The 25,962-nt window shown below is 43.9% G+C and overlaps 3 protein-coding genes across 13 annotated transcripts in view; 1 reads left to right on the forward strand and 2 right to left on the reverse strand.

The window, feature by feature from the left end:
- Nucleotides 1-276: 276 nt before the first annotated feature.
- Nucleotides 277-7,770, reverse strand: selenoi (selenoprotein I). Its single transcript, XM_076048439.1, has 10 exons — nt 7,626-7,770; nt 6,196-6,264; nt 5,972-6,080; nt 5,443-5,517; nt 4,077-4,339; nt 3,852-3,960; nt 3,730-3,778; nt 3,458-3,638; nt 2,761-2,940; nt 277-2,456 (listed from the first exon to the last, which is right to left on the reverse strand). The coding sequence occupies exons 1-10, from the start codon at nt 7,680-7,682 to the stop codon at nt 2,349-2,351; spliced, it is 1,200 nt and encodes a 399-aa protein (XP_075904554.1). The 5' UTR covers nt 7,683-7,770; the 3' UTR covers nt 277-2,348.
- Nucleotides 7,771-7,774: 4 nt separating this feature from the next.
- Nucleotides 7,775-9,303, forward strand: ost4 (oligosaccharyltransferase complex subunit 4 (non-catalytic)). Of its 3 annotated transcripts, none has more exons than XR_012929170.1 (3): nt 7,775-8,151; nt 8,879-9,064; nt 9,159-9,303. XR_012929170.1 is itself a non-coding variant. In XM_076048441.1 (3 exons), the coding sequence occupies exons 1-2, from the start codon at nt 7,775-7,777 to the stop codon at nt 8,991-8,993; spliced, it is 492 nt and encodes a 163-aa protein (XP_075904556.1). In that variant the 3' UTR covers nt 8,994-9,016; nt 9,159-9,303. The 3 variants fall into 3 exon arrangements, 2 of the variants coding, with proteins under 2 accessions (XP_075904556.1, XP_075904557.1); XM_076048441.1 differs by having other exon boundaries at nt 8,879-9,016; XM_076048442.1 differs by having other exon boundaries at nt 8,100-8,151; nt 8,879-9,020; nt 9,164-9,303.
- A 63-nt stretch (nt 9,304-9,366) lies between these two features.
- The window catches only part of agbl5 (AGBL carboxypeptidase 5), a 64,240-nt gene continuing 47,644 nt past the window's right edge, over nt 9,367-25,962 (reverse strand). Inside the window, exons 1-17 of one of the 9 annotated variants that reach the window (XR_012929168.1) lie at nt 21,962-22,164; nt 20,674-20,937; nt 20,418-20,589; nt 20,152-20,318; nt 19,866-20,043; nt 19,556-19,734; nt 18,490-19,006; nt 18,080-18,249; nt 17,825-17,960; nt 16,877-17,097; nt 16,547-16,764; nt 15,199-15,414; nt 11,888-12,012; nt 11,722-11,774; nt 11,250-11,388; nt 10,629-10,762; nt 9,367-10,527 (exon numbers count right to left, since the gene is read on the reverse strand). Coding sequence is in view for 7 of the 9 variants with exons in the window: in XM_076048422.1 (XP_075904537.1) it covers nt 10,474-10,527; nt 10,629-10,762; nt 11,201-11,388; nt 11,722-11,774; nt 11,888-12,012; nt 15,199-15,414; nt 16,547-16,764; nt 16,877-17,097; nt 17,825-17,960; nt 18,080-18,249; nt 18,490-19,006; nt 19,556-19,734; nt 19,866-20,043; nt 20,152-20,318; nt 20,418-20,589; nt 20,674-20,867 (2,922 nt within the window). In the remaining 2 variants the exon portion in view is untranslated. Of the gene's footprint in view, nt 10,528-10,628; nt 10,763-11,200; nt 11,389-11,679; nt 11,775-11,887; nt 12,013-14,934; nt 15,010-15,041; nt 15,415-16,546; nt 16,765-16,876; nt 17,098-17,824; nt 17,961-18,079; nt 18,250-18,489; nt 19,007-19,555; nt 19,735-19,865; nt 20,044-20,151; nt 20,319-20,417; nt 20,590-20,673; nt 20,938-21,961; nt 22,166-25,962 lie in introns of those variants that run through there. The other 8 variants (XM_076048422.1, XM_076048423.1, XM_076048424.1 and 5 more) reach the window with 8 other exon arrangements.

Consider the following 25,962-nt stretch of genomic DNA (forward strand, 5'->3'; position numbering starts at 1 on the left):
TGCAGGAAAAAAAAGAATTAACATAACGCGGAAGCGCCTCACAGCGGCAGATTTGGGTCTTCACAACTCGATGCATGTCTACACAATGTTATAAAGGCATATAAACGACACACTACAATACTTCTTATTTTTTCTGGGGCAAGAAAATTCCAGATTTTTTTTTCATCTGCCCGAAACTCATTTAAATGACTGTGCTATCATCGTTTAGCATAATATGAATTAGCAGAAAGCTAAATCTCAACATGTCCAAAAATAATTAAAAAAACAAACCAAATATTAAGAACATATAGAATGTATTTATACATGTCTTGAAACACACAGACTATACCCATACATTAGATATGAACAAAGGATATAATACACTCAGACAGTGCATGTACCCACCACATAAACATATCACTACGAATTCATGGTCTCCATAATCACAGATGTCAGGCTTCACCAAGACTGTCAAATTAAATTTTAAACTGATAAACTGCATGACCGCTTTTCCTCAGAATCCAGCTGTTTCACTCGACTAATGCAGCAGATGCGGATCTTAGCTTCTCCCAAATTCGGCCTAGCAAGACTTCAAGGCTTTGTTATTCACAATTTATTTACATTTTCAGTCTAGTAAATGGTGTAAATGATCCTCTGCATTCCCAGGTACACATTTAACCAGCAGTGCCTCTATCGTTGTCAGACTTTGAATCAGGTTTCATCTTGTTTCTACTGCACGAAAAGCGTCTGCGTTTGACTTGAGGGAAACGCGTTCTCCCCTTTTCATCGGGGTTCAGGTTCCCCTCAGAGTCTTGAGGCATTCGCCTGCTTCCCATAAAGTGCAATGTTTTAGCATGTTGAGTACTCGGGTTTGAAACTGTTGACGGCAAACTCTTAGCGCTGTATGCTTGAAATGTGAGTGATCTCCAGGTTCTCCCGGTACGTTTCAAACGGAGACCCGACAAACTCGGGTTGTTCTTGGCGAGAACACACACGTATCATCCACACAACAAGCACATTGACAAAACCATTTCTGTTGTAGTAGCTCGGAAAACAAAACAAACAAAACGAAAACAAATGTCGAGTCTGCAGGTACCGCTGACTGGCTATTGATGGCAGAAAACAACAGTGTTTAATAATAAGACAAGAGACAGAGCAAGAAAAGACAGAGACACCAGGGGTCTTGCGGCGTCCCTTGTGCTGGCTTGTTCCCTCAGAGTGAGTCCGCTCCGTCACTGGTTTTTGAACGCACTCTTCATTCAAGCGTGGCACAACTAAAACCACAAAATCTTTCCACGGAAAAAGTGTGAAATGAAAACAGACGTATAAAAATAAAAAATTAAAATGAACAAAAAAAAATAAAATTGAAATAAAATAAAAAAACCAAAAGGAATCAGCAAGAAGACACAACACCTCAGAGGGAGAGGGCAAGGTAGAGCCAGAAGGCCAGTGCTTGGACAGGAAGGGTGAGCAGAGTTTGAGGGCTTGAGAGGTAACCCTGGTCCGTTCCTGCCCTGGTCCAACACCATCCACACCTGCTCGCCGGGTGACGAGCAAGAAACAGTGTGGAATTAACTGGTGGGTTTTTTTTTTTTATGTACAGTGATTTACAGGAGTGGCTGTCTGTTTCTTCTCGACACTTTACATTTGGATGATGAAATGCCCCCCCCCCCACACACAAACATGTAGCACGAGGATTCCCAAATGGAAAAGTAGCGAGGACGCGTCTGGCCACAGTGGGAAGGTTCAGTCACACGTCGGAACGCGACGAATGAACGGAGACATTCCTGTTCATTCAATAGAAATTAAAACGGCGTTTTCCCAAGGCATATAATACATTCATAACAATACTGAATGTGTGCGTGTGTGTGTGTCTTGTTGCACTTGCGTATATGAAATACCTGCCGCAATCTGCATGAAAGCAGAATACTGAGTCTGAGCGAGTGTGCGTGTGTGTGTGTGTGTGTGTGTGTGTGTGTGTGCGGCTCCTGTCGTCACGACTGGAGCACATTTCCGTAGGAAACAATTGCAAACCAATCGGCTCGACTAAGCTGAACAGTCACCAGTGATGGGAAGCCGAAGCGTTGAGGCCCCGCCCCTTTCTCAGAGACCAGTGTTTGGGTTGTCTTTACATTTTCTCGAGCGTGCGTGTTTTGGTAATTTGTGTGTGAGTTTGTGTATGTCTGTGCGCCACACTACGGGTTACGGGAGGGGGGAAGGGGCAAAAAAAAAGAGAACAAACAGAAAAGTAATAATAACAAACAGGCCATGGCCCAGTCCACTTGCTGCATCCTGATGGCTGGAGGGGAGGGGGGGAGGGAAAGCGGTGTCCGCGGTGATGAGAGTGAAGTGTCGCTGAGCAGAGGAGCCTAAACCTCCGCCCCCTTCAAGCCGATTCGCTCCTCCTCCTGTCAGTCACTATTGGGCTTTTTAAGGGAGAAGGCCAGGATGTTGAAGTGGCTGCTAAGCTGTTGTACCTGAGGGAAATTAAACAAACAGATGACTAAATGAATGAACGAACAAACAGTGTGGATTTTTTTTAATTTGCAGACAAGGGGTAGATGACGAGGTGCGAGGTGTATTTTTAACTTGATACTTCAAATGTTGTTTTGTGGGAGTGGGGGACGGGGGGGGAGAAAAAATAGGGAAAAAAAGAACTAAGTGTCTAATTCAACACTGAGAAAGTGAAGTGATAAAAGTAAAGTGAGGACCAACACAGGTCTACGCCGACAGACCGAGCCTGAAATGAATCAGTTCAGACAATAATGAGCGAGCACTTACCACTGACACGCCGTAGTGTATGTGTGCTAGTATGACGGCGGCCGTCCACAGGTAGAGCAGGAGGACCTCGTTGCCGACCACGCCGGTCACCGCCAGCGCCACCACCAGCGCCATGGGAAGCAGCAGCCAGGTGAGCGGCTGGCAGCGTGTGTTGCTCATCTGGCACACAATCAGCTTACACTGCGGGACCAATGCAGATATGTACGCATGAATAAAAACAAACAAAACAAATATTGTTATCGTCCAAAGCCGCTTTAGCTGGAGATTTCTTTTTAAATTCTTCAGGCTCTGTTGGAGCTGACATCATTTCGCAGGCCAATGACTTTGGCAATTCTTGTTGAAATAACCTCAAATTTTCACAGAATGTAGAAACAGATCAAGATTTTATATTTGACGTTTTAATTTTGTTCTGTTTTCAGGTTGAGCCAAAATTTTGCGTCTTGGAATCCGCTCGCACACAGTCACCCAGTTGTGACACGGCACATATTTAACACTTACGAAATTGGTCCCTTAATAAACTTATGGTGTTCAACACCGAAACTGCTCAGTTTGATTGAGCTCCACTTAGTAGTGTTCAAGATAATTGCTTTTAAAATGATGTCAAATTCTTTCGGACACCCTGCATATTGGTCTACCAAGCATAGGGGGCAGCACCGAGAAGGTTTTTTTTTTGTCGCAGGAAGCGGGAGGAGCTTACCGTGACGTTGGCGAAGGCTGTGCCCACCATGAGGTAGAAAATCCTGGGCTGCAAATCCATGATGTTGGATGGGGAAAACTCTGTCCAAATTGTAGACAGGACGAAGAGGAGGACGGGAGAGAGGAAGGGCAGAAAGGCCTCGTACAGGCTGTGGTGTTTCAGCGAGTTGCTGCGATACGCTCTGGGGAACAAGAGAAAAGAAGAAGCTCAGAGCGCTGTGGATAACAAAAAACTCAAACAGCAAGGTGCAGTGTGGAGAAAGATCGACTCACTTCAGTACATTGTAGAGGCTCATGGGCAAAGTCACAGTGAAGGAGCAGGCTGAAAGACAAAAATAAGTGTCTTCAGTTTCTGCTGCGCCGCAAATTCAACGTAGGCAACAAACGGCGCTTACCGACGATCATTAAGGTGAAAAGGTCTCTGTAGAGGAAGTTGAAGAGGATTGGCTTGTACCACGTTTCCACGCCCACCACAGAAGTGATCACGTAAATCAGAGAGATGGTCTGAAAAGAGACGAAACCCAACAAATCACTTTTTTTTTTTCAAAACGATTGTGATCCTTCCAAATTTCTCTTTACAGCAACCATCGCTGAAGCTCTGTGCGTGTTGTCCTCCTCACCACTTGGCTGACGTCGTATCCCCAGGGCAAAAACAAGATGCCGGTGTTGTATTTCTCCCAGTGGGACAGAATAAAAGAGAAGAGCACCACCCATAGGATGTAGTAGAGTATGGAAACGCTGACGCCGCTTTCCCCGCGCCCAAATATGGAGTAGACGGTGGCCACGAAGAAGATGCAGGCCCAGCTGTCCAGGCCGTGGTCGAAGAGCTCCCCTAGTGGTGTTGAGGAGTTGGTGCGGCGGGCTTGCTTCCCGTCGACACCGTCTGAGCGCCACGAAACAAAAGGGGACAGACTGTCTTGTTAATGGCGCCCGCGGATGAATTGCACGCATAGGAATGTTGCAAATTCTTTCGCTCCGAGCAGCGCCAGCTCTGTCGGAGCTGCCTGCCTGCCTGCCTACACTGGCACAATGGGCCGAAATGTATCTGCAAAGAGCCATAATCCTCTCTGCAGAGGAGGCTGCATGTAGCAGCACAGACACACGCTTGGAAACTACACAATCTGTGCCAGCTGGAGCAAACTGCAATGAGAGAATGGGCCAAAATTCCTCTGCAGACCTGTGCCATCCTAGTAAAGAACTACGCTGAGAGGTTGTGTTCAGTTGTGGCTTAGAAAGGATCTACTATTGACTATCAATGGCCACTATTAATGGCTAATGTCTCATTCACTCAGAGTATCTAATATCCTTATCAAACTTACTTGACTTGCTGTTTTGATTATTTTGGAAACAAATACACGACAGACACGTGTTCCTTTCCATAGAGAAATCTAGAATTTGTCAAATTTCACAAGGGGGAGGGGCTTATAATTTTGGCCTCAACTGTACTTTTTTTTTTTTTTTTTAGAAGTCTGACATTTGTGCACTCTTTTTTGATTACATATTCTAATTTTCAAAGACCTTAGCTTGTCATTGATGGAAAGCCCTAATCATCAAAATTACAAGAAAAAAAAAAGCTTGAAATACTTCACTTTGTGTGACAAATCTACCCTAAAATAACAGTTTCACTTTCTGAAATGACTGAGAAAAGAATATTGAACTTTTCGCCATTTTTGAAATGTACCTGTATCAACTCACAATGGCAGATATACATGTTTGAGAATGACTAGTAGTTTCTTTACACATTTACCAGCAGCAAAATGTACATGATAATGCAACCCCCCACCACAAAATCTCAAATTACAATTAGAGTTTATTTATAGCAGCATAATGTTAAAGAAAAAACAAAAACATAAAATCTGACCAGAGCTTATGATTCCTTCAAAATAAAGCATAACCAAGGTCTCTCAGTCACAGTGCAGAATACATTCCAATGCAGAAAAATGTCCCAAAAGACAACAGACTGGACCTGCAGGGGTCCAGACTCACCGAGCGTATAGGCCAAGAAGTTGAAAAGGCCAGCAGCAACCCAGACCCAACTAGGCACATGTTCATGTCCTGCAACTGAGACACATACAATGTCAATAAACAACGTTCTCTCTCGGCCCCTCGCAGCAGTCGGCAATGAGGAATCGCTGTCGTTTCTGTTCATGTGAATACTAAAATGTCAATCGGGTGAAACAGAGTGTGTGCAGGTGTGTGTGCACGTTCGTCATTAAGCCGTGCTCAGACATCGCTGAATAAGACGGGCTTGAAGGCCCGAGCTCAGTTCTTTTGCAGGGCGTCTACTCTTCACCGATATTCTTCAGTTAGATTTTATGGGTGAGGTGACTCACTCACTCAGAGCCACTGTCGCCTGTCTAGTTGAAGTGAACACTGGACTTTGCCTTTCACATGTTAAATGACCATTAATGACTTTCCTCCTGTGCGCTTCCTAATAGGAGCAATCGGTCTAGAAGGTGAAAATGATGCACGCTGTCACAAAGGGAATAATAATTAAGCAGTAAAGAGTACGTACCGGAGGCGTTGAAGTCAAAATCGTAGAAAGCCAACATGACGAAATTTAACACGAGGAACATGAATCCTGTGAATGTGATGAGGTTTGGAGCCAGCCAGGTCGGTAAAAACTGTTGAGACAGAGATGGACAGCAAACCCTGAATATTCAGAGACAACACTGCAGACGATGCAATAGGAAAAAGAGCCCTAAAACAATGATGTGTAGACACAGGAGGTTTTCTCACCTTAACAACAAAGTTCCAGAAAGGGTGCATGACATAGATGGACAGGGGATTGGAGTCCACCGCACTGTACTGCAGAGCAAAACAGGTAAAGCTGGTGAGCATTAAGCAGAAATAATTACGAATAAATAAATCAATAAATACTACAGGCTTTACAGTTTGTAAAGCAGATAAGTCAACATTCCCTTGCAATTGCATTCACACAACTTATTACCCTGTGTACACACGCAAGGACTTTCAAAACAAAAGAAAGAAAGAAAGAAAGAAAGAAGTAAACGCTTATGTTGGGAATCTTGGTGTCCTATTGCTTTTATGGCTGTCTTGCATGGTTTATTTGTGAGTGTTTGTGAATCATCCAATGATATAATTCTTTGTAAACTTGAACGGGATGGGAGGGCGATAGAGTCTTGAAAAACAAATTCTAATGAGACTTTCTTAACGTCCTGTTTGCGCTTGGATTTAAGCAAATAGTTTGAATTCCGGTGGTCATCTCAGCTTGCATTTGGACAGCAATAGGCATTTCACTGTCTTCTTCTTCTTTTTTTTTTTTCTCAACAGAGAGTGGGGAAAGCAATCAATTCATTTTGGTTTACATTCTTGTTTCCCTGAAGCAGGAGTCAACACTGGCCTAATGCAGAGGCAATGTGAGATGAGAAATTCATCTTAAGGGTCCGTTTCGCCATGGTCTTCATCGTGATGGAAACTGAGTGCGGTGTTCTTATGAAGTGCTGGCGGGGTGTTATTGGCTAAAACGCTTCAGAATCTGGAGCATCAGTAAATGTGATCTCAATTTTAAAACATCCGCCGGTGGCCCTCAGTCTCACATCGGTGTATCGTTACTGCGAGAAGCTGAGGGGATTCCTAGAAACACTGTAGCAGCCCTTGGTGTAACTTTACCCTGTGCCGTTTCGTATAAGTAAAAGCCAGCGATATGTCAACCCTTTCAAATGGACCATAGATCAGATTTCTCATATTTAAGAAGGATATGCTCAGTAAAGTCAGAGCCACGACAGTCCAGAAAGGAAATCGTAGCTAGGAGCTAAGTGTTAGCTTATTAGCACAAATGCGCTATGTAAAGTGGGAGATGGGTAAACAAAGTGACTTCCGGCTATACAAATTTAAAATACAACATAGATGTCTCAAGCAATTACAACATCATTCAAAAGTAAGCTTTACAAGCAAGCACACGGAAACGGGTTAAATGTTTTGCCCCGAAGGAATAATACTGTCGTGAATATAAGGGTCAGTTCGGCGGACGTAAAACCACGCTTTTATTTTTTTGACGGGAACTGACAAACACGACGCATGATTGCGGCATAGCTACACACACTTCATGCTAAGGGAACACCGTGCCCAGTGTTAGGCAGTTAGCAATTGACCAGAAATACACTAAGCAAGCGGCTAGCAAAGGTCTATCGATCAATATTCATTACCTTGTACTTGTCGAAGCCTGCGAGCTGCTCCTTGGTGACATACTCGTAAAGAGCCATGTTTGTATTGTCCGGCTCCGCGGGGTAATTGATGGAGGTGGTGTGTTGTGTGTTATTTTTTATTTTTTATTTTTTTTTAGTGTAAATACAGTATGCTAGCTGCCAAGTCGGAGTATCATCTAGCCTGGAGGGTGTCGTTCACGCCGGGTGAGGCGATGTCGCAACATTGGAGCCACTCCTTCGGAGTGGATACTTCCTCCATAACCAGTTTATTTATCGCCCCCTTCTGGCTTGGAGGAAGATCAGAATTACATGGGACATCGGTGTGGACCAGAAGCTACGAAATATTTTGCAGGAATAATTTTTCTAACTTTTTTGTGAAGCATGGCAGTGGCCACGCTGATATATTTCTCCAATGTACGAGATTTACGTTAAATCATCCATCCATCAATTTAACTGCTTTCTCCTGCGCAGGGTTGTTGGAGTGCATACGTGGAGCCTATCCCAGCTGTAATAGGGCGAAAGCAGGGTGGGGTAGATTCAAATAAATAATTTCATATTATTTACAACAAACTCAGAAAGATTTGTGATTATGGAGCTATATCCAACTACTATTTATACATTTGTATTAAAATTCCCCAAGCTCTTCTAAAACGATGCTATGACATCGCTACTATCGTGCTCCTAAAAGTGACGTGGCTTTCCGGTTAAACCGGAAGTTAGCAGTGGATTTTCTTGCTTGCTGTTGCGGCGCTGGTAAATTGCTCGAGTCTAGACTAAAACAGTATAAAGAAAGCAGACACGTAAGTAATCTCTCGTAGAACAACGGAAGGCTGCTTTTTTATTTAATGTTATGCGTTTACATTGCATATTCTGACAGATATATCAAATTCTTACTTTGTTTTGCTGCTAGCTTGCCTGCAAGTAACTAGGCTGAAGTGGCTAACGTCAGATTGCTGTCGCTCCTTCTTCCAAATTCTTTACAACGTAGTCTTTTGTAATTGATGGTGATTGTTTCCATTATCATCATTCGTGCAGCCATTTCTTGGTCATTTTATCTAATAACCCTTAAGTCACATTTCTCCGTTCAAAATCGTATTTCCTTCTTTTGTGAATATCAAATGAATAATCTGTGCTGTTCTATTAACCTAAGAATCTAGCTCCGCAATAGAATGACAAAAATATTTCAAAATCCACTGTAAACAATGTCCCGGTTTCCACTAATAACAGCTAACGTGTCCCCTTATCATTCGCAGAATGGTGACAGACGTGCAACTGGCCATATTCGCCAACATGCTTGGCGTGTCATTATTCCTTCTGGTTGTGCTGTATCACTACGTCGCCGTCAACAATCCCAAGAAACAGGATTGAAATATGGCAACATTTTTGGAAATGTGAGTCTCGTCTGTTTGATCAAAATGCATGGTGTTTCCTAGTGTCAGGTACATATTCAGCCTCAAACTGGAAAGTGTCTTTTTCCTTCTTCTCAAAGTTAAGCACCTTTTTGACCCAGTTCATCATCTTCTCATTCCGTAGGACAGATGGGATTCTCACCAACATGGAAACAACATTCCCCCCCCCTTCTCCCAGTCCTGTGGTCAAAAGATAAATCTTTGTATGATTGCACAGCGGTGTTTTTTTTTATTTTATATATATAAATAAATAAAATATGTTGACTATATCCGCATCGGTCATTCACCTCTTCTGCACACAACTATTCACAGTGAATTAAAGCAAGCATGGATTTTGTTTTTTCAAAGTCCCTTTTATTAGAGTTGAAAAGGTTCTCCAGTCACAGATTCTTTTAAGATATGGTAAATAATAACACACCTCCTGTAACATTTTTCACACAATATTGATAGGAACACTTTTAAGTGTTTGCTATTGAGAATAAACCTGTAGAGGAATGTGAAAGGAAAGGTCTTACGAGGATGGTGTTTACTGAAGAACTGGCCCCCGTCTACCATTAGACTATGGTTTTGGTCTAGTTGGTAATAGAAATAGGTCATTTGCACAGCTTTTTTTTTTTGGCCAGTAGTTGCAGGGAAGCAGTTCCATGTAAATTCTTCCTTGACGTCAGAAGTCTCAGGGATTTCCTCAATCTTCTCAGCTTTTAAAACAAACTTTAAAGAAAAAAAAAAATCCATTTCCATTCAAAAAATTTGTAAACACAAATGATCACTAGTTGAAAAACTACTCTGCATAACAATTTTATCTTTGAAAAGGAGACCAAGAAAGTTCAAGTAGGAGGGGGGGGGGGGGAGAAGCCATCAGACACTTTCTGTGCCTACTTCCGGGAGAAAATAAAGCTGCACTTCACAATTTGTCACTGGGAATGTGGTGGTTGTAAAGGGTGCTGTTGTGCGTGTTAATATACGTGGGAATCACACGCTTGCTGCAGCAGTGAAAGTGGCTTTAGAGTGCAAAAACAGTGTTGGTCAGAGTGCAATTACAATACTTTAAAGGGAGGAGGAGCATGAGCAGTGATGGACTATCACTAGAAAAAAGCAGATATGTGAGGTATAGAGATAATTGCTTAAATTTCATACATTTTTTTTTCAAGTTTGTCATCAGCGAGTATGTACGGTGCATCTCGATAACAGCTGTGGTTTTCAGAGATTGAGGCACGTAGGTCTGTCTGTGTTGAAACGGCAATGCTTTTACTCAACTGTAAATGTCGTATTGCACATGAATCAGGGCCACGTGATCCCTTAATATAGAAACACCCTGTCTGTCGTTGTAGTTTGCGCATCGCAATTTACAGTGACTGACAGCGTACAAACGCAGACGTACAACAAATACAGCGCTGTGCCTCCTCTTCTGGGCAGTTCCTAGGTGTCTCCACAAAGGGTCACTGTTTTACGAAAATCGTATCGGGAACAGGCAATCCAGGAGTTTCCTCCACCTTAAAACACACCACACGACCTCATCAGGTTCCATAATGTCATATCTTTTCCTCTAAGGGTGCACCGGCACACACTGAATCTGCATGTGTGTATCTGTCACCTGATGCAGAGCGTCCTCAGCCTCAGCGGTGGTCTCTATTAAAGATTTCCCTTTGCAGTTGCGGCTCTTGTTGGCGCTCTTCTTCGTCAGCGCCTTGGAGGCTAACTGCATGGCGCAATCTTTCCCTGGCACACCTTCGGAGCGAATACAACAGCGTGATTTTTGTGCAGTTTCTCCACTGCAGCAAGTCCAGAAACAGCTGCCATGCACCATGCCAAAATAGATTTAAAATAAATAATAAAAAATTATTTAATTATATAATTAAATGGGAGTGAGAGTAGAGTGAACTTATCTATCCCCCCCCCCCCAAAAAAAAAAAAAAAACCTGTATTGAGTGAAATAGCAAATTGCTAACATTAGCCTGTAATTAAGTAAGCAACAGCTTAGGTTGCTGGGTGGAGAAAGGCTAAAGAAAGGCTCTAGAATTCAGACTACAGCTTTAGTGTGAATACTCTAGATTCTAGAGGACTATGTCGAAAATATCCTCAGTGTTTCACCATTCAAATCCTTATTTATTCTATACCAGACTCCTTGTGATCATCAGTAACCATTGGGAGCGAGCGTCTACGTGCCTGAAAGTGACAGATGTCGATGGAGACCAGGTCTGAGCAGTTTCCAGACCTTTATGGTGGCCGACTTGTCCTTGTCTCTTGACGAGACTGTGTTATTTGCGGATGATTTTCTGTGATTTGTTGGCGGAGTTTCAGATGATGAGTTGTGCCGGACAGGGATGCGGCTCATGTGAGGTGACAGTTCCGACCTGGTAGGGCAACAGAGAGGTTAGTATTCGATACCGCCAGTCACTACGCCCCCCAGCAGTTATGATGCTGTCGGGACAGATATGTATTTTGTATTTGTCATGATTTTCTGACTAAACACATGGGTTTTAACCTGAACAAAAGGTGTGAGATTTAAGGTCCCAGTGTGTAACATTTAAACCAATCTACTGGCAGGACATTTATTTTTATGACTATACTCTGACAACATAAATATGTCAGATCAATATGATTTGCAATACATTTTCTGACCAATAGATGATCCTAAGTCTTACACGCTGGGTCTTTAAACGCTTCCTTAAACACGACTGACTCACTTGCCAAATTTGACAGGGGAAATAACAGGTTTTGGTCCTGAGTTATTGGAACCCTGCGACAGAAGGAGACATTCAGGTGTTTTTTGGAGGCAGCACAACAACAGAAATACTGCAAAGAAGAAAGTGCTCGGCTCTCTGTTGACTGAGTTGTCAGCAATTGGCAAACCTCCTCTGCAGAATGAGGAGCTCGGCCGCCTCTACCCCCACACCCGACACGTGCAGGTAGAGGCAGCTTGGACCAGCCCACTGATCTGGGACGACCACCACCCTGAAAGTCTGTGCAGCTGAGGCCTGTTAACCAAATACAGAGACATAAAGGCATTTGTAAAAAAAAAAAAAAAAAAAAAAATTTTTTTTTTTTTTTAAAGTTCCCATATTATTCGTATTTTCAGATATTTGATTTTTAAACTCAGACTCAGGACTAATGACTCAAATGACTGGCACTAAGCCGCAGATCTGGCAGCAAAAAAAATACAGGGATTTAGCTGCCAGCTAAAACAGATGTTTGGTTAGATATCTCCTGTGTTTGCAAGGTGGCAACAGAGGGGCAGAATTGACCAGCACCAGTGAGACGTCAGTGCTCTTTGTGTCATCAGAAAGGGCCAAATACCAACATCTGCAAGTTCAGGAAATATTTCCTGAAATATGGAGCGAGTAAGAAAAATAAATGAAGGGTAAAAATAAGGAATTGGACTGGAAAGAAACATACAATTCTTTTGTATAGGTGAATTTCCCATCATATGGGACCTTCAACGTCTACAGGGGATTTCAAGAGTTTAAACACAACTGGAGCCAAACTGCTTTTACAGAAAAAAAAAGTCTGAACAGAACAGAAAACACACATAGAAGCAGAAGACAGCAGAGGACCCACACGTGGGAGGCGCTTTGTAACAAATGTTTTGTTTTCTTCCTTTTATTCGAGAGAATAAACAGAGAGGTGGTAAAAGACAGCAGCGTAATCGGAAAGTGAATGTTGCACAGCAAACACAGTCTAGTATGGAATGTTTAGCACCACACTGGAAGGAGGGAACCACACGATCCTCATCAGGAGTGTAAGGCAGTAGAGACAGGTGGGAATGTGGCAATACAAAGTGTTTCAATTTGGAGTAATTCTATCATTCTGGATGATGACGTTTTACACACAAACACATATATATATATATATATATATATATATATATATATATATATATATGTATATGTATACAGCACAAGACAAAGGTTTGGACACAGCTGCTTTTTCTTCATCTTTACTACTTCCTATAATATAGACACATACTGAAGACGTCAAACGTATGACCAAGATATGCGGATTAGTGCGGGAAAAGAAAAAAAAATGTTAAAAACCTAAATATGTAATATATATTTTATATGAAGGGTGGCTATTCTAGATCATCTAAAACATAAAACTTGTTTTAGTTATTTAACACTTTTTGTTTAATACATATGCCATATGTGTTCATTCATAGTTTTGATGCCTTGAGCGACAATCTACAATGTAAATAGTCATGAAAATGGAAGAAAAACCATTAAATCAGAAGTGTGTGTCCAAACCTTTGACTGGTGGTGTATATATACGGGTTATATATTTCGGGCTGAAACAAAGGTGAAAACATGAACATCAAATTTCCTCGTGAAAACAACCACAGAACACACTAACCATTGTCAAAGAAGAGTCATAATTCACTACTTCCTCTGCGTTAAATACGGCTGACAAAAGCTATATAAACACGACCGGCTCCTTTGGCAGCAGCAGCGACCTGCATGTGGCCACACTGTCGGGCCGTTACCTCAAAACCGGCTTCCTGCGGAGCCAAACTCCAAAGGAAACAGGAGGGCGGCGCTGCCGATGCCCTTTCAGATCGCAAAACCTTTCAGAACTGGTTTTTGAAAAAAACAACTGACAGTTAGCAAAGCCTCCAGAATTGAAAGACACGGAGGGGAAGGCACACGTCTCAAACTACATCTGCACAGTACCGGAGCAGCACCGTCGCCACAGCAGGTCCAGGCCAGGCCAGTTTTTCCTGGATGCTACTTTGATTCCAGTCAATGAATTATCTGGTTGGAAAAGTTTCTCCTGCTTCTACCCGGGCCTTGTCTCTACTTTTTATTTATTTTTTATTTTTAAGGACATCTGAATTTGGTTGGTCCTGAAACGTCAACCAAATACCGGGTTTAAAAAACAACAACTATGAGAGCAATTAAAGAGAAACAAACTAACGTTCCACTGATGATCAGCGGTTCTTACGAGACGCGAGTCATTTTTAACCCTCTGCCGGTCACCATTAGCTTCACCGTACGCGTGTGCTTACAGCATAACAATCATGTTCACCGTGTAACATTTCATGGGAAGAAGGCAAGTAGGAAGGTTCGACGAGGAAAGTCGCACCTTCTCAACGTAAACTGGAGTGTTTTCGTATTGCTTCATGGTTCACGTGACATCAAATCAACATGACATCAAATATCAAGACAAAGACTAGATTTACATTAAGAGTCGTTGGACTTTCAGAACTCAAGACACAAATAAATATCTGGAGGAGGAGGAGGATAAAAATTCACATGAAAAACTGAACCGCGGTCCTTTAAAACAGAACTTTTGAGACAGTAAGCGTTTCACATTCGGTCTTCAGTTCAAACTGTGTGGTCAGCCTGCAACAAACACATTGCACAGTGAGATTTGACAGGGAACAACAGGGAGCTCACCACCACACAGAAAAACAAGCTAAAAAAAACAACAACAAAAAAAAACATGGCCGTTGCCGATTAAGCTCAGTTTTTTTTTCTCCAAGGAAAAGAACTCTGGACAAAATAAATACAAAATAAACGACTCATCAACCGTAAGCTTGTTAACAAGGCAACGGCTCATGAAACTCAATAAGAGAGCAGAAGAACACAACCAAACATCTGCACGCTACAACAGTTTGATCACCACTTTCCTCTGAGCAACACTTGAAACACTCAAACGCACCTTCACCTTAACGTGCCCGCACTGCAGAGACACGGGCTTATAAAACCATAGTGTTTTTAGAAAGTTTTACAAGAGCTAGCACCAAGGATGCTTTTTCCCCACACGCACACTCACTCACTCACACCTGATCAAATTGGGGGGTTTAGCACTTGTTCAGACTTTGTAGAGTCGCTTTCTGGAACAAAGAGCCTCTTGATTCAACTTTCGGTTTTTGTTTTAAAAAAAAAAAAAAAAGAAAAAGAAAGAAAAAAAAAAAAAAAAAAGAAACCCGCTGAGCTACTTCAGGCCTTTTTCACTCGCGCGCAGTGCGTCCAAGCACACTCAAACCCAATCTCTCTCTTAAGGTTATAACGAGTCCTGGGGGGTCCCGGTGGGAGTGGTGGTGGTGGTGGGCGGCGGGAGGCCTTGGAGGAGCAGGGGGCTCAGCTTGGAGAGCAGCCTGGGCCGGGGCAGGGCCTGCAGGGAGGGGAGCAAGGTGGAGAGGCTGGGGGACTGCAGGGAGTACAGACCTGTCATGCTGACCGGAGCCGGGAGGGGACAGGAGCCCGCCGAGGCCGCCGCCGCCGAGCCCGCCGCCGCCGCGCACACTGAGGAGGACGAGGACGAGGACGAGGAAGGGGGTGAGAGTGGGGGGCGGGGGCGGGAGGAGGCGTGGCTGTTGCCCGGAGACCTCAGGACAGAGCGGTGGTGGGGAGGGCGTCTCTTCTCCTGAGGCTTATTGGGCTCTAGGGAGACACACACACACACACACACACGGAGGCGTGCACGTGCATATGCAGAGTCATGCGGGGGGATCGCGTGAGGGCTTGAGACAGCTCAAACGCTCTCACTGGCAAACAAACTCTGGAAGGTGTGGATACGTTTGGCAAGAGGGGGTCAAAGGTCAAAGGTTACAAGGAACGGTCGAAATTGCATCTGTTTTCTAAACACCACTGTGACGGTGACGCGAGGCCCAGGTGATTTTTGGAATCGGCAGAGAAGGCAAAGGAGACTTGGAATATTGTTTTTTTTTTCCTCCATATTTGTGTACGTGGCCCACATGCTGTAGGGGGAAAGTGTCACCAGCGCCTCTATGAATATAGTGGCGAGTAGAAAATAGACACCGTATTTTTCGGACTACAAGTCGCTGCGGAGTAAAAGTCAAGAAACAGGTCATGAAGAAGAAGAAAAAAAAAACATGTACAAGTCACACTGGACTAGAATTTGTATTTTTTTTTTTGGGGGGGGGGGGTTTATTTTACAAAATCCAACACCGTGAACAGACATTTAATCTGTAAAGGCAAGTTGTAACAATAAAGCGAGGAATAACGTGGTGCTGGCCAGGGGCTAATCATGTGAACACAGTCTGCACTGACTTGCAGTTTGAACAGCCACCAACAAAACACGGCACGTAATGTACATGGAACATATTATCGTATTATAAATCGCATGACCACCCAAACTAAGAAATAAAAAAAAGTGCGACTTATAGTCCGTAAAATATGGTAATAGATTGTTAATTTCAATGGGACCATCGCTTTAAATGAAATTAACCAACGATGAAATGCAGCCTTGATGCACCGTGACAGGGGCCTGTGTGTGTGGGTTGGACATTTAGTGAGGCGAAAATTGACATTCATGTAGCAAAGACTTTGCACACACACACAAACACACACACACTCAGGGTCAGAGGTGATGGAGGCATGCGGTGGTCGTAGCTGCAGACGCCCAGGTTGTCAAGTCTGCGTCTCTGTATTTATATCCCTTCAGTCTTGGGCACGCTAGCAACTAGCTACAGCACATTGTTAGCCTCTCTGATCAGTTTGTTACAGCAGTGGGAGAGATGACAGATGTGTCTCAAACACCAGGCAAACCTACCTCGCGCTGGTCCGAGCGTCCTGTTGCCGCCGCCGCCGCCGCCGCCGCCGCGTACGCTGCCCCCGTGAGCGCTGGCGTGCGTTCGAGGGGGCGGGCAGCCAAAGGTGAAGCTCGGGGAGCTGTGCATCTTTGGCGAGGGCGTCTGGTTGCTGCTGCTGCTGTGGCTGTTGCACCGGACCCGGTTGAGGGCGTTCTCTGAAGCGGAGCCCGTCAGGCAGCTGGGGGAGTGAGACAAGAGTGACAGTGAGAAATAAAGTGAAGAAGAAGAAGAAGAAGAAGAAGAAGAAGAAGAAGAAGAAGAAGACACGTGTGACCTCTTTGTGCGCTTACGTGTTGAAGCTCTTTGGCGGTGACGCCTTGCCGCCGCCGCTGTGGTGTATTCTGAGCGGCGTGTGCGAGTTGACGTGCGCGTTCAGGCCCTTGGTGTTGCGCACGTGCTTGAGGATCCAGGCCCGCAGGTTGGTGAGGCAGCTGTGCTCCGACAGCACCAGCCTCGACCAGGGGTTGCACTCCACCATGTCCAGGGCCGAGATGGCCACGGCACGCCCCACCTGGACGGAGGGGGAGGTGGAGCAGTTAAAACAGTGATAAGCAGTACCAGTGGGCGTGGAGTCAACAATGTAACGGTGAACAGGCCTCTGGAAATGGAATGTTTGTTGAAGAAATAATCAGATGTACTTGAGCATTAGGGAAGATTATTGTAATGCATTAAGGATGGTAAGAAGAATATATGTTCAATATTACACCCGTGTTCAGGTCTTATGACAACATTAGTGTTGGAGTACTTGAGATTGGTCTTGGTCTCCAGACCACTTTTGAAGGGTCTTGTTGGGTCTCGTCTGGGACTCTTTTTTACTCTGCGATGTCTCCGTGTTGGACGGGAAGGACTCTGGGTTTTTGATCAAGAGACTCGGTCGAGACTCAGCCAACGCCGCACGATAATAACACGATAATAACGCGATAACAGAAAAGACTCCATCTGCTGCCTTGTTACACTCTGTTTGTGACACACCACCTTATTCATAGTCAATTTGTTTTTAAATGTTGCTGTTCCATTTATGTGAAAGCAAACTTGAATTAAAAAAAAAAAAGATCCTGGTCATTGGTTGTTTTGTTGTTATTTTTCTTTGATATATTCAGTCTTGGTCTTGTTTTGGTCTGGGTTGGTGCCATCTTGACTACAGAACTAACTAACATACAACACTTGCATGAAAAACCTTACGATTTTTCGACTTTGAGCCATACATTTACAAAAAAAAAAAACAACTGATTTCCCACCTGTTCAAATATTTCCGGAGTGTACTTGGGAGGGAAGGATGGAGGCGGAGGAGGGGTTGCCCGTCCGCTGTCATGGCAAGCAGATGGGATTGCGTTCATGGTTTTCCCAGTGTTGTAGTTGCACTCTAAAGTGTAGCTGGTCAACGGCCAAGGAAGAGAAAAACACAGCGTTAAGAAATACGCACATGCAGGTGTTGTTGTGTTGAGAACAAAGCACAACATCGATGTTTCTTTGACGTCGTAAAAAAATCTGACCTGTGAAGCAACCCGATGGCCTTGTAGATGGCCACCCGCCCGCTGCCCTCTTTGGACTGGCCGTCCCTCTTGTCCCGCGCGTACATGTTTTTCTCCGAGAAGTTGCAGCCCAGGAAATCAAAGTGGGCAGAATTGACGGCGATCAGCCTCGGGTACAGCATGTTCTCCACCTGCGCGCACAGGAGGTAGTAGGCACGGTAAACAGCAGATCTGAGGCATCAGAGGAGGTATCCGCGGCCCCCCCATCTGCTGCCGCGACTGCGCGGGCCGATAAACAAACGCGCCAAGGACGTCGTTCAAAGCGACTCGGGCGTAATTATCGTCGAAATGAAATCAATGATTTGCCTCAAAAGCAATGACGAGCGAATGTCATCAGGTAACTTTTGAATTATTTTATTAGGAACTTTTACCTGTTGGCTCTCATCAGGAAGGTTATTTCCATACATGAAACAACCCCGTTTGGAGGCGTGGCCGTGCAGGTCCACATAATAGGCCACTCCCCCCTCGTGGGCCGGAACGGGTCCCTGGTTCTCCTCCTGCGTCGACGCCGCCGATTCCACGGTGTCAGAGGAGCTCGGGGAGGCGCTAAGCTCCGCCTTGCCCATGTCCGAGCGCTCCCAGCCGTTCTCCATCAGCATGGGAACGTCGGGCGCGGCCGGGTCGGCGCCCTTCTCCGCGTTGCGTTGGTTCAGGCTGACTTCGAGGGCGGTGAACGGTTGAGGTTGGGGCTGATTGGCGGGCTTGGCGTTGAGGGGCGTGGTCTGAGCGCGCGAGGCCCCGCCCAGGTGAGAGTTGGGGTCACGCCGGCGCTGCTGGTTGTGTGTGTGGTGGTAGAGCAGCAGCGTTTTGGCTGCGTAGATGGAAGGGTGCAGCTCCGGGCTGGGATTCAGGTATTGCCTGTTCAGGTTCACGCCCCTGGAATCAGTCCTACAAAAAAGCTGCAAGTTAGTTGGAATTTTAGTGTGAGTTCTGATTTTTTTTAAACGTGTTTGTCTCTATAGCTGCGTTTCCATTGCGCCTAGAATTGCGCAAAACCTAAATATCGCAATGGAAAACTGGCAATGGAAAAAACCTCTCAAACATCGCAAAAAGGTTTTGGCGCTCTCATGCGGAGGTTTTTCAGACGTATTGATATAGAGGTGTATCGCAAAAGTGTCATGGAAACACTTTTTTTTACGCATTTACACAATACCGGACGGGGACGTGACCATTTCACTTCAAGTGAAAATGGTGTGTCATGTTTGGATGGAGGAGACGGAATAATTTTGACGTTACAGCAGCAACAGCAGTAGTGTCAACTGAAATAGCTGCTCCACGAGGATTATGTATTTGTACTTTGCAAAATTTTAGAAATATCGGTTTTATTTTGCGAAAAACTGCAATGGAAACGCAGCTTATGGCAACACTAGATTCGGTAAAAAGAGGCTAAGTTGCTAAGTGCGCGACACGGCTAGGAGTTTGTTTTTTTTTTCTTACCTGTAGTGTCCACGAACGACCCCGTCCGGGTTGAGCATTGGAATGAGCTTGAAGACAAACAGGTTTCTGAGTGCGTTGGCCCGAGGGTCGTCCTCTCTCAGGATAAAGTTGAGGAAACCGTTAAACACAAAGGAGGAGGGCGTCTCCCCAGGGTGCACTCGACTGCTGAGGAAAAACACCTGCAAACACACACGCACGCACAGGCCTCAAGTGTTTGTGCTAAGTGCTAGCAGGGTGTCACTGGGTGAAAGAGAATACTGAGTGTGTTTTTTTTTTTTTTTTTGCTTGTGCGTGCGTGACCCGTTTGCACCTTTTTGCCGATGAACCGGTGCGCCCTCGGAGCATCGGCGTCGGGAAACAGCTTGGCCAGGCGAGGTTCTCGCTCCTCTTGCATTCCATTGCAGTTGGTCACAGTGAGCAGGTCGACCCTGTTGCCATCCAGAGAGTTGCACAGCAGCTCTCGATGGTAATACAAACCGCTCGGTTCGCTGCGAGCGGTGGCGGGACAAACGGGAATCAGTGAGAGGAAAGGTTTGGGAGAAAAAAAAATAAGGTACAAACGTGACACAAATCTCAGGTAAGTCCGCGTGGTTTACCTGCTCGGACTGAGCTGAGCAGCGTTTGGGTATCTTTTGTCGAACTGCTGCAGCATCTCCTGACTCTCAGTGTAGGAGAACGGGTAGCAGAAGGAGAAGTAGGTTGTGGCTCCTCTCGCCTCCAAAATCCGGTGAGTGAAGGAGAGGATGAACTGGTTTTCTACAATCTGAACAATGTTAGAGAAACAGAAATAAAGACACTGATGTGTTCCCAATCACTCTTCCTGACAGCCTGGTGGTGTGTGTGTGTGTGTGTGTGTATTCACCTCACATGTAGGTCTGTCCCGGACTCGTTCCCACCGGGCCCTGCTGGGTAAAGTCCGTACTAGAGGAGCCATGCCCTGACTGTAGAGCTTCCTTTGGTTATTCATGTTCATCACATTGATCTTGAGTAGCTTCCCAGGCGCAGCACCCCGGACACTGAAGAAAAACCAAGATCTGAAACAAATAAAGACGATTTAGGACACAAGAGTTGCAAGCTGAACCAATATTCTGCTTCCGCTACATGGATTTAATTATTACCTGTTGCCGTTCTCCTGCTCTGTGCCGCCGCAGTCGGGCCGAGTCCACACGTTGAACTCATGGTCGGGATTTGACCCGGAGGGACTGTTACTTGTGGGAGAGCTTGAGGCGTCTTTGTCCACCTTCTCCACTCGGGCCAGATTCCCAGAGTCAAACTTGGAGCTGAATATAATGTTACCAATGCGTTCTTCCATGGTTCTAGGCAAACGTTGCTCCACTCAGGGTTCCTGGCGAAGCCCCAGTCAGAAGTCTGACACGGACAGCCTGTTCGCAATCAGACAAACGGTCGGTGGTCATGCTGATTGAACGTTACAACATAAAATCCCGACAAAAAAAGTCTGTTTTTAACGTCTGTTTTTATCCTGCTTATTTTTGATAGTAGGTTTGTCTTTTCAGGCGCTTTAGCTTTGATGAAGTACATTCTGCATTGTGTACATTTTGCATAATTTTGCCTTTACAACAAATCTTCTTTCTATTATACAGCAGATTGTTGCTTTGATGCCCTATTCCACCTTCCATTCCATCCACCAACAAGGTATTTCAGAATGTGGAATCTAAGACAGAATTAAAACCAAAGGCAGCAGTCAGCAGTCAGCAGCTCAACACCAGTATCCCTCTTAAAACGTAATAGTAACAATAACACTGGTGTATTTATCTCACTACAAGGCAGTTTAACTTTCTTTGTCCTAATTTGCCACGAACGTGTCTGCCAGGTTACAGGTCAACACACAACAGTGACCCCCTGCGGTCGCTGAGGGAAACGCAACCAGATTTAAATCACACATTTCATATTTGACCTATATAATATAATGACAATGGCGATTCTCGTCAATGCAAATGGCACTCAAAACAGTATTCGAGCACGGTGAGTTTTGCAATTTATGACGACGTCACGTCTGCCCTTCACGATAGAGCAATGGCTGCTGTTTGATATTAGCAACAGAGCCACAACAACAACAGCTGACAGAAAGATCACAGTCAAGGGGGTTGAACTCACGGCAGCCGACGTTACCGTCAGTTCCGGGGAACCGCTTGTTCAACGACACGCCAATATATCGTTGTTACCTGACATGACACTGTCTAAGTGCTCAAGGTCCGAGAGACGATGTTACTATCGAGCTAAAAGCACTAGCGTACGCTGGTAAGCTACCGAGGCTAACTTGGTTTAGCAAATCTCGCAGCCACAGGCTCGATACGACAGACCGTTGAGCGGCGTTGCATTATCGGCACGTTGTCGCAACAACGGTGCCCCCCACCCCCCGAACGTGAAGGAAACTCTCAGTCTCACCCTGGCTAGCCGGAGTATTTTGGTTCGATGTCCATTTTTGTTTTCATCGTCCTTCTCAAGCCCCTCAGTTCAGCCCACTGGATGCTGCGTTCACGGTTCTGAAGAAATAACGGTTTCGGGGAAACGTTCCCTGTACAAGCGAGGTAAATGGTACCATGTTGCAGCATTTGCAACAAATATTTTTGTTAAAATATATCGACGACAAAAAAAAAAAAAAAAGACTTCATCACATAACAGCTACAAACATGACGGTAAAGTTGTATTGCAAATCTCGAATAAGGGGCACACCCATTTCATGGACGTAAGGCTAAGTTGCCTTTAGAAGTGGTTGGTAACTTTGTAAACCAAAGCAAAAAAGAAAACGAAAACAGGATGTATACATTGTTTTAAAAAAAAATCCAAGTGACCTTCAAAAAATTAGGACAAAAATATTTAAACAGATCTGAAAATGAACAGGTCACCCAGTGGAGTGACCCTAAATAAGGGTCGAATGATTGCATGCTTGTACAATTAAGAAGCCTCGAGCAAGGTCATTATTTTGTAAACTGAAGACTGTAGAATTCTGAAAATTGTTGGGGCAAAATCACAAATTATCATCAAAAGACCATTCACAGACATTATCTGCTGCAGAGTTGCTAAAATCAGATTGTTATTGTTGTAAGCGATGTTCCAAAGAGACTTAACAAACACAGCTGTGTGTCTTTAAATATACTTCTCAGGTGCAAAAGCAGAAGTGCTATTCCTTAATCTGAGGAATAGCACTGTTTGAGGCGATAATGAGAGGTTCAGTCTTATCAGAACTGAGCTGCAGGTATTTGTCACTTCATCGCCGCATGCTACTTGGCGAGCAGTTAATTAAGAATCACAATTTGTCTATCGAAGCTTTGGAAGGAACAGTAGAGCTGGAAAGCATCCGCGATTGCGAAAATGGTGAAACCTTTGACGAAGGGGTTAGAAATATGAGTGACATGCGTTTACGCCTCAAGAAAAATGATCACGGCTCACAGTGTAACATTTTACCTGGATATAATTTCAAAAAAAATAAAAATAAAATTGGTTTAGATAAAAAGTCATGAAAAATAACTTTCTGCTGCCCTTTGCAGATAAGAAACATTTATATTGATCTCTCTATCTCTCCAAATCTATCAATCTCATCCTCTTACACCTAAAGACTTCCTGGTTCTCCTTTTGTATCCGTCATAACTGGAGTTCCATGTCTCCCAAAAACCAACATGTGACATGTTGATTAAAAAATAAAGGAAGAAAGAAAGGGAAAAAAGAGGAAAAGTCACAGTGTCTCGAAACATTTCTTTTTTTCATTATGTGTAAACATCGCCTGGCACCACTGACTGGTGTAAATTCCAGTTATGAGAGCATTACAGCTGTCAGCGGGGGAAATGATAACTTCACTAAGAAGCAAACAGTAAAAAAGAAAAAGAAAAGTTTTTTGTCTTGCACAGGTGTCAGAGGTGGCGAGGGGAAAAAACTGCTCAGCTCTTCTGTGGGAAGTCATCTCGTAAAATGTTGTTACCCACCGACTCCGAGTTAAAATCTTGTGATCACTTGCGCAGGAAGCCAGAGACATCGTGTCTCTTGGGTGTCTTGAGGTCTCCTAGATGAAGGGAGTAAATCTTCGCATGACAGTCCAGTGGATTTTCATATTGTTAAAAAAGAAAAAAAAAAAAAAAAATACTGCGGCGCAGCTATTGTACTTCAATTTTAGAACAAGTGCGTGTCATGTAAATCAAAGTTAAAAGGGACATGGACGTGCTATGACTTCAGGGTGAGATGCTGTAAGTAAAGAGGCCCTTAGAGGTTTAGAATTTATATAATTTCAAAATATCAATTCCAACTCATCTGTAAATAAAATACATTTTGATTTCAGGTATTTTGATGCCTTCTATCTGCCTTCTGTCGGTTAACAAAAAGAGATAAACGTGCCTTGTCGCGTCTTTAAGAATGAAAGCACTTTTTTGATCTATCCTTATTCTTAACGCAAGACTGAAACGTTTCTGTATATTTTTTCCGTCTGGATCACAATTTACTTAATCAGGTCAGACAAGTTTGTGATGATGATGATGATACCTTCTTGAGGAAGGAGCGCTCTGATAATGAACAGCTGCGTGGAGCTTCTGATTATTTCCAACCTTCACTGCTGATTCAACTACTTTAAAGGGACGTGTCACTTGCTTAAAGCTGGTGCAAAAATGTTAACCAGCTGACACTTGGCTACAATCGCTATTCAGCTTTTGCTGCAGGCATCTAAATGAGATTTTTGATGAGCGTACAGAGAGCAGAAAATTAAAGGTGAAACCTCCCAACATCCCTCCATCTTTGGATGATAATACTTCTCATGAAGGCCTGATGTTTTCTTTGGGGATTTTTTTTTTTTTGTTGGAATGTTTTGAATATTTTATTCCCGGCAGCTGTAGGGCTCTCCTTGTTGTGAAAACATGTTGTTTTGTCAGAGTTTTGCCCCATGGAATCTCAAAACCGCCGAAGGAGAGAAAAAAGGAATTTCTTTTGCTCATATGATACTGATTTTGGTGTTTTCTTTTTTGCTAAGTGATCGATACTTTTGTTTTATTTACCGTCAATTCAGGTTAAGATTATTTTAACAGAAAAGGAACACTTTATTGGTTGTTGGCTGAGGTTTTACCTCACTTCACTTTTCCAATATGACACTTTTCCTGGTCTTTGGTGCCTTACATCCAGGCATAAAATACTTATGTTAGGATTTAACAAAAGAAGACCGTAAAGTTGACGGACCGGACTGATTGTCTGTTTTTCCCCCACAAGAGGGCAATAAAGCCTTTCTACTGGCCTCTCACTGAACCATGGCAAGGCAGAGGGTGCGCAGGCAGTTTGAACACTGGGCAACCCGGTGTCAAGTGAGCGTCTCAAAGCTTAAACAAGCTTTTTTTTCATTTATTTTTTTTCAATGAATGGTTTATTCTTCACAAAAAGAAAATATCTGTGTGTCAACGAGCCGAGTCTTCAATAGAACTAAGGCGACGATTACTATTATTTATATTATAATTTTTTTTGGGGGGGTCACATTTGCAAGAGTGATTCATCATGCTGTGCTTTCATTTTTGGCTTTTTTTTCTCCCCCTGCTGTTTGTTTGATCACCTTTCCGGAAGTGGAAGTCAAATATAACGTTTTGTCGGTTGACCTCCGTGAGAGCGAAGCCTTTTATGCCTTTAATCGATGAAATGAATAACAGGGAGAAACAAGCATTGCTCATTAGGAAAACGCAGTTGTTGTCGTGAGGCCTTTTTAGATGAAAAGCTCAACAACAACGATACTGAACACTCAGGTGCAATAGAAAGTGCATTTCATAAGATTGAACGGGCTTAATTGGTGCACGACAACTTGCAAGGTTTTGCGTCATGAAGGGAAACGGTGAATGTAAATAACGTAAAAAATACAGAAGGCAAGGCAATGCAGTTTAAATTTTTAACTAGATTAGAGCAGAGTCTCTACTGATTAGCATTCACGACTTTAGATACTCAAGTCATGCCACATTGCCAGTTTGATAACTAAGACAAAGCGCGCCGTGATTTTTGGGGTGGGGTGGTTGTGTAAAGCGCCTTTAATTCTCCTTAGCAAAGCGTCCTGTTAAACTAATGGGAAAACACAAAGGTTAATGTCTTTTTGAACTAGAAGAAATCGACCCTTTGGCCACTTGAAGTGAGTTGTGCAGAAAAACGCCCAAAAAAAGAAAAGAAAAGAAAAAAGAATGAGACAAGAGCAGCAGTCTTTGATTGATTTAAGCATATTAATGAGACGGCTCGTAACCCCTTCAGGTGCTATTTCGCACCGAAGGGCTGCGAAAAAATGGGGTTGAGATTTGCTTTGGCGCCGTGCCACCAGCTCGGGTCTATTCTCTTTATTGTTTTTTTCGCCCCCCCCCCCACATTTTTTTTTTTTTTTTATATTGTTGCCGCTGTTGTTGTTTGTTGGAATAAAGAATGTATCATTAGTTGATGAATTTGTG

Source organism: Nelusetta ayraudi, unplaced genomic scaffold (assembly GCF_046127955.1).
Source record: "Nelusetta ayraudi isolate G7.1 ecotype Tasmania unplaced genomic scaffold, CSIRO-AGI_Nayr_v1 ptg000100l, whole genome shotgun sequence".
In the NCBI taxonomy this organism is placed as follows: Eukaryota; Metazoa; Chordata; class Actinopteri; order Tetraodontiformes; family Monacanthidae; genus Nelusetta; species Nelusetta ayraudi.

Excerpts from the sequence above, each read along its gene's own strand:
- ost4 (XM_076048441.1), top strand. The coding sequence starts at position 7,775 with ATGCTAGCTGCCAAGTCGGAGTATCATCTAGCCTGGAGGGTGTCGTTC. Across the intron at positions 8,152-8,878 it reads TGTAATAGGGCGAAAGCAGG|AATGGTGACAGACGTGCAAC; the intron begins GTGGGGTAGATT and ends TATCATTCGCAG.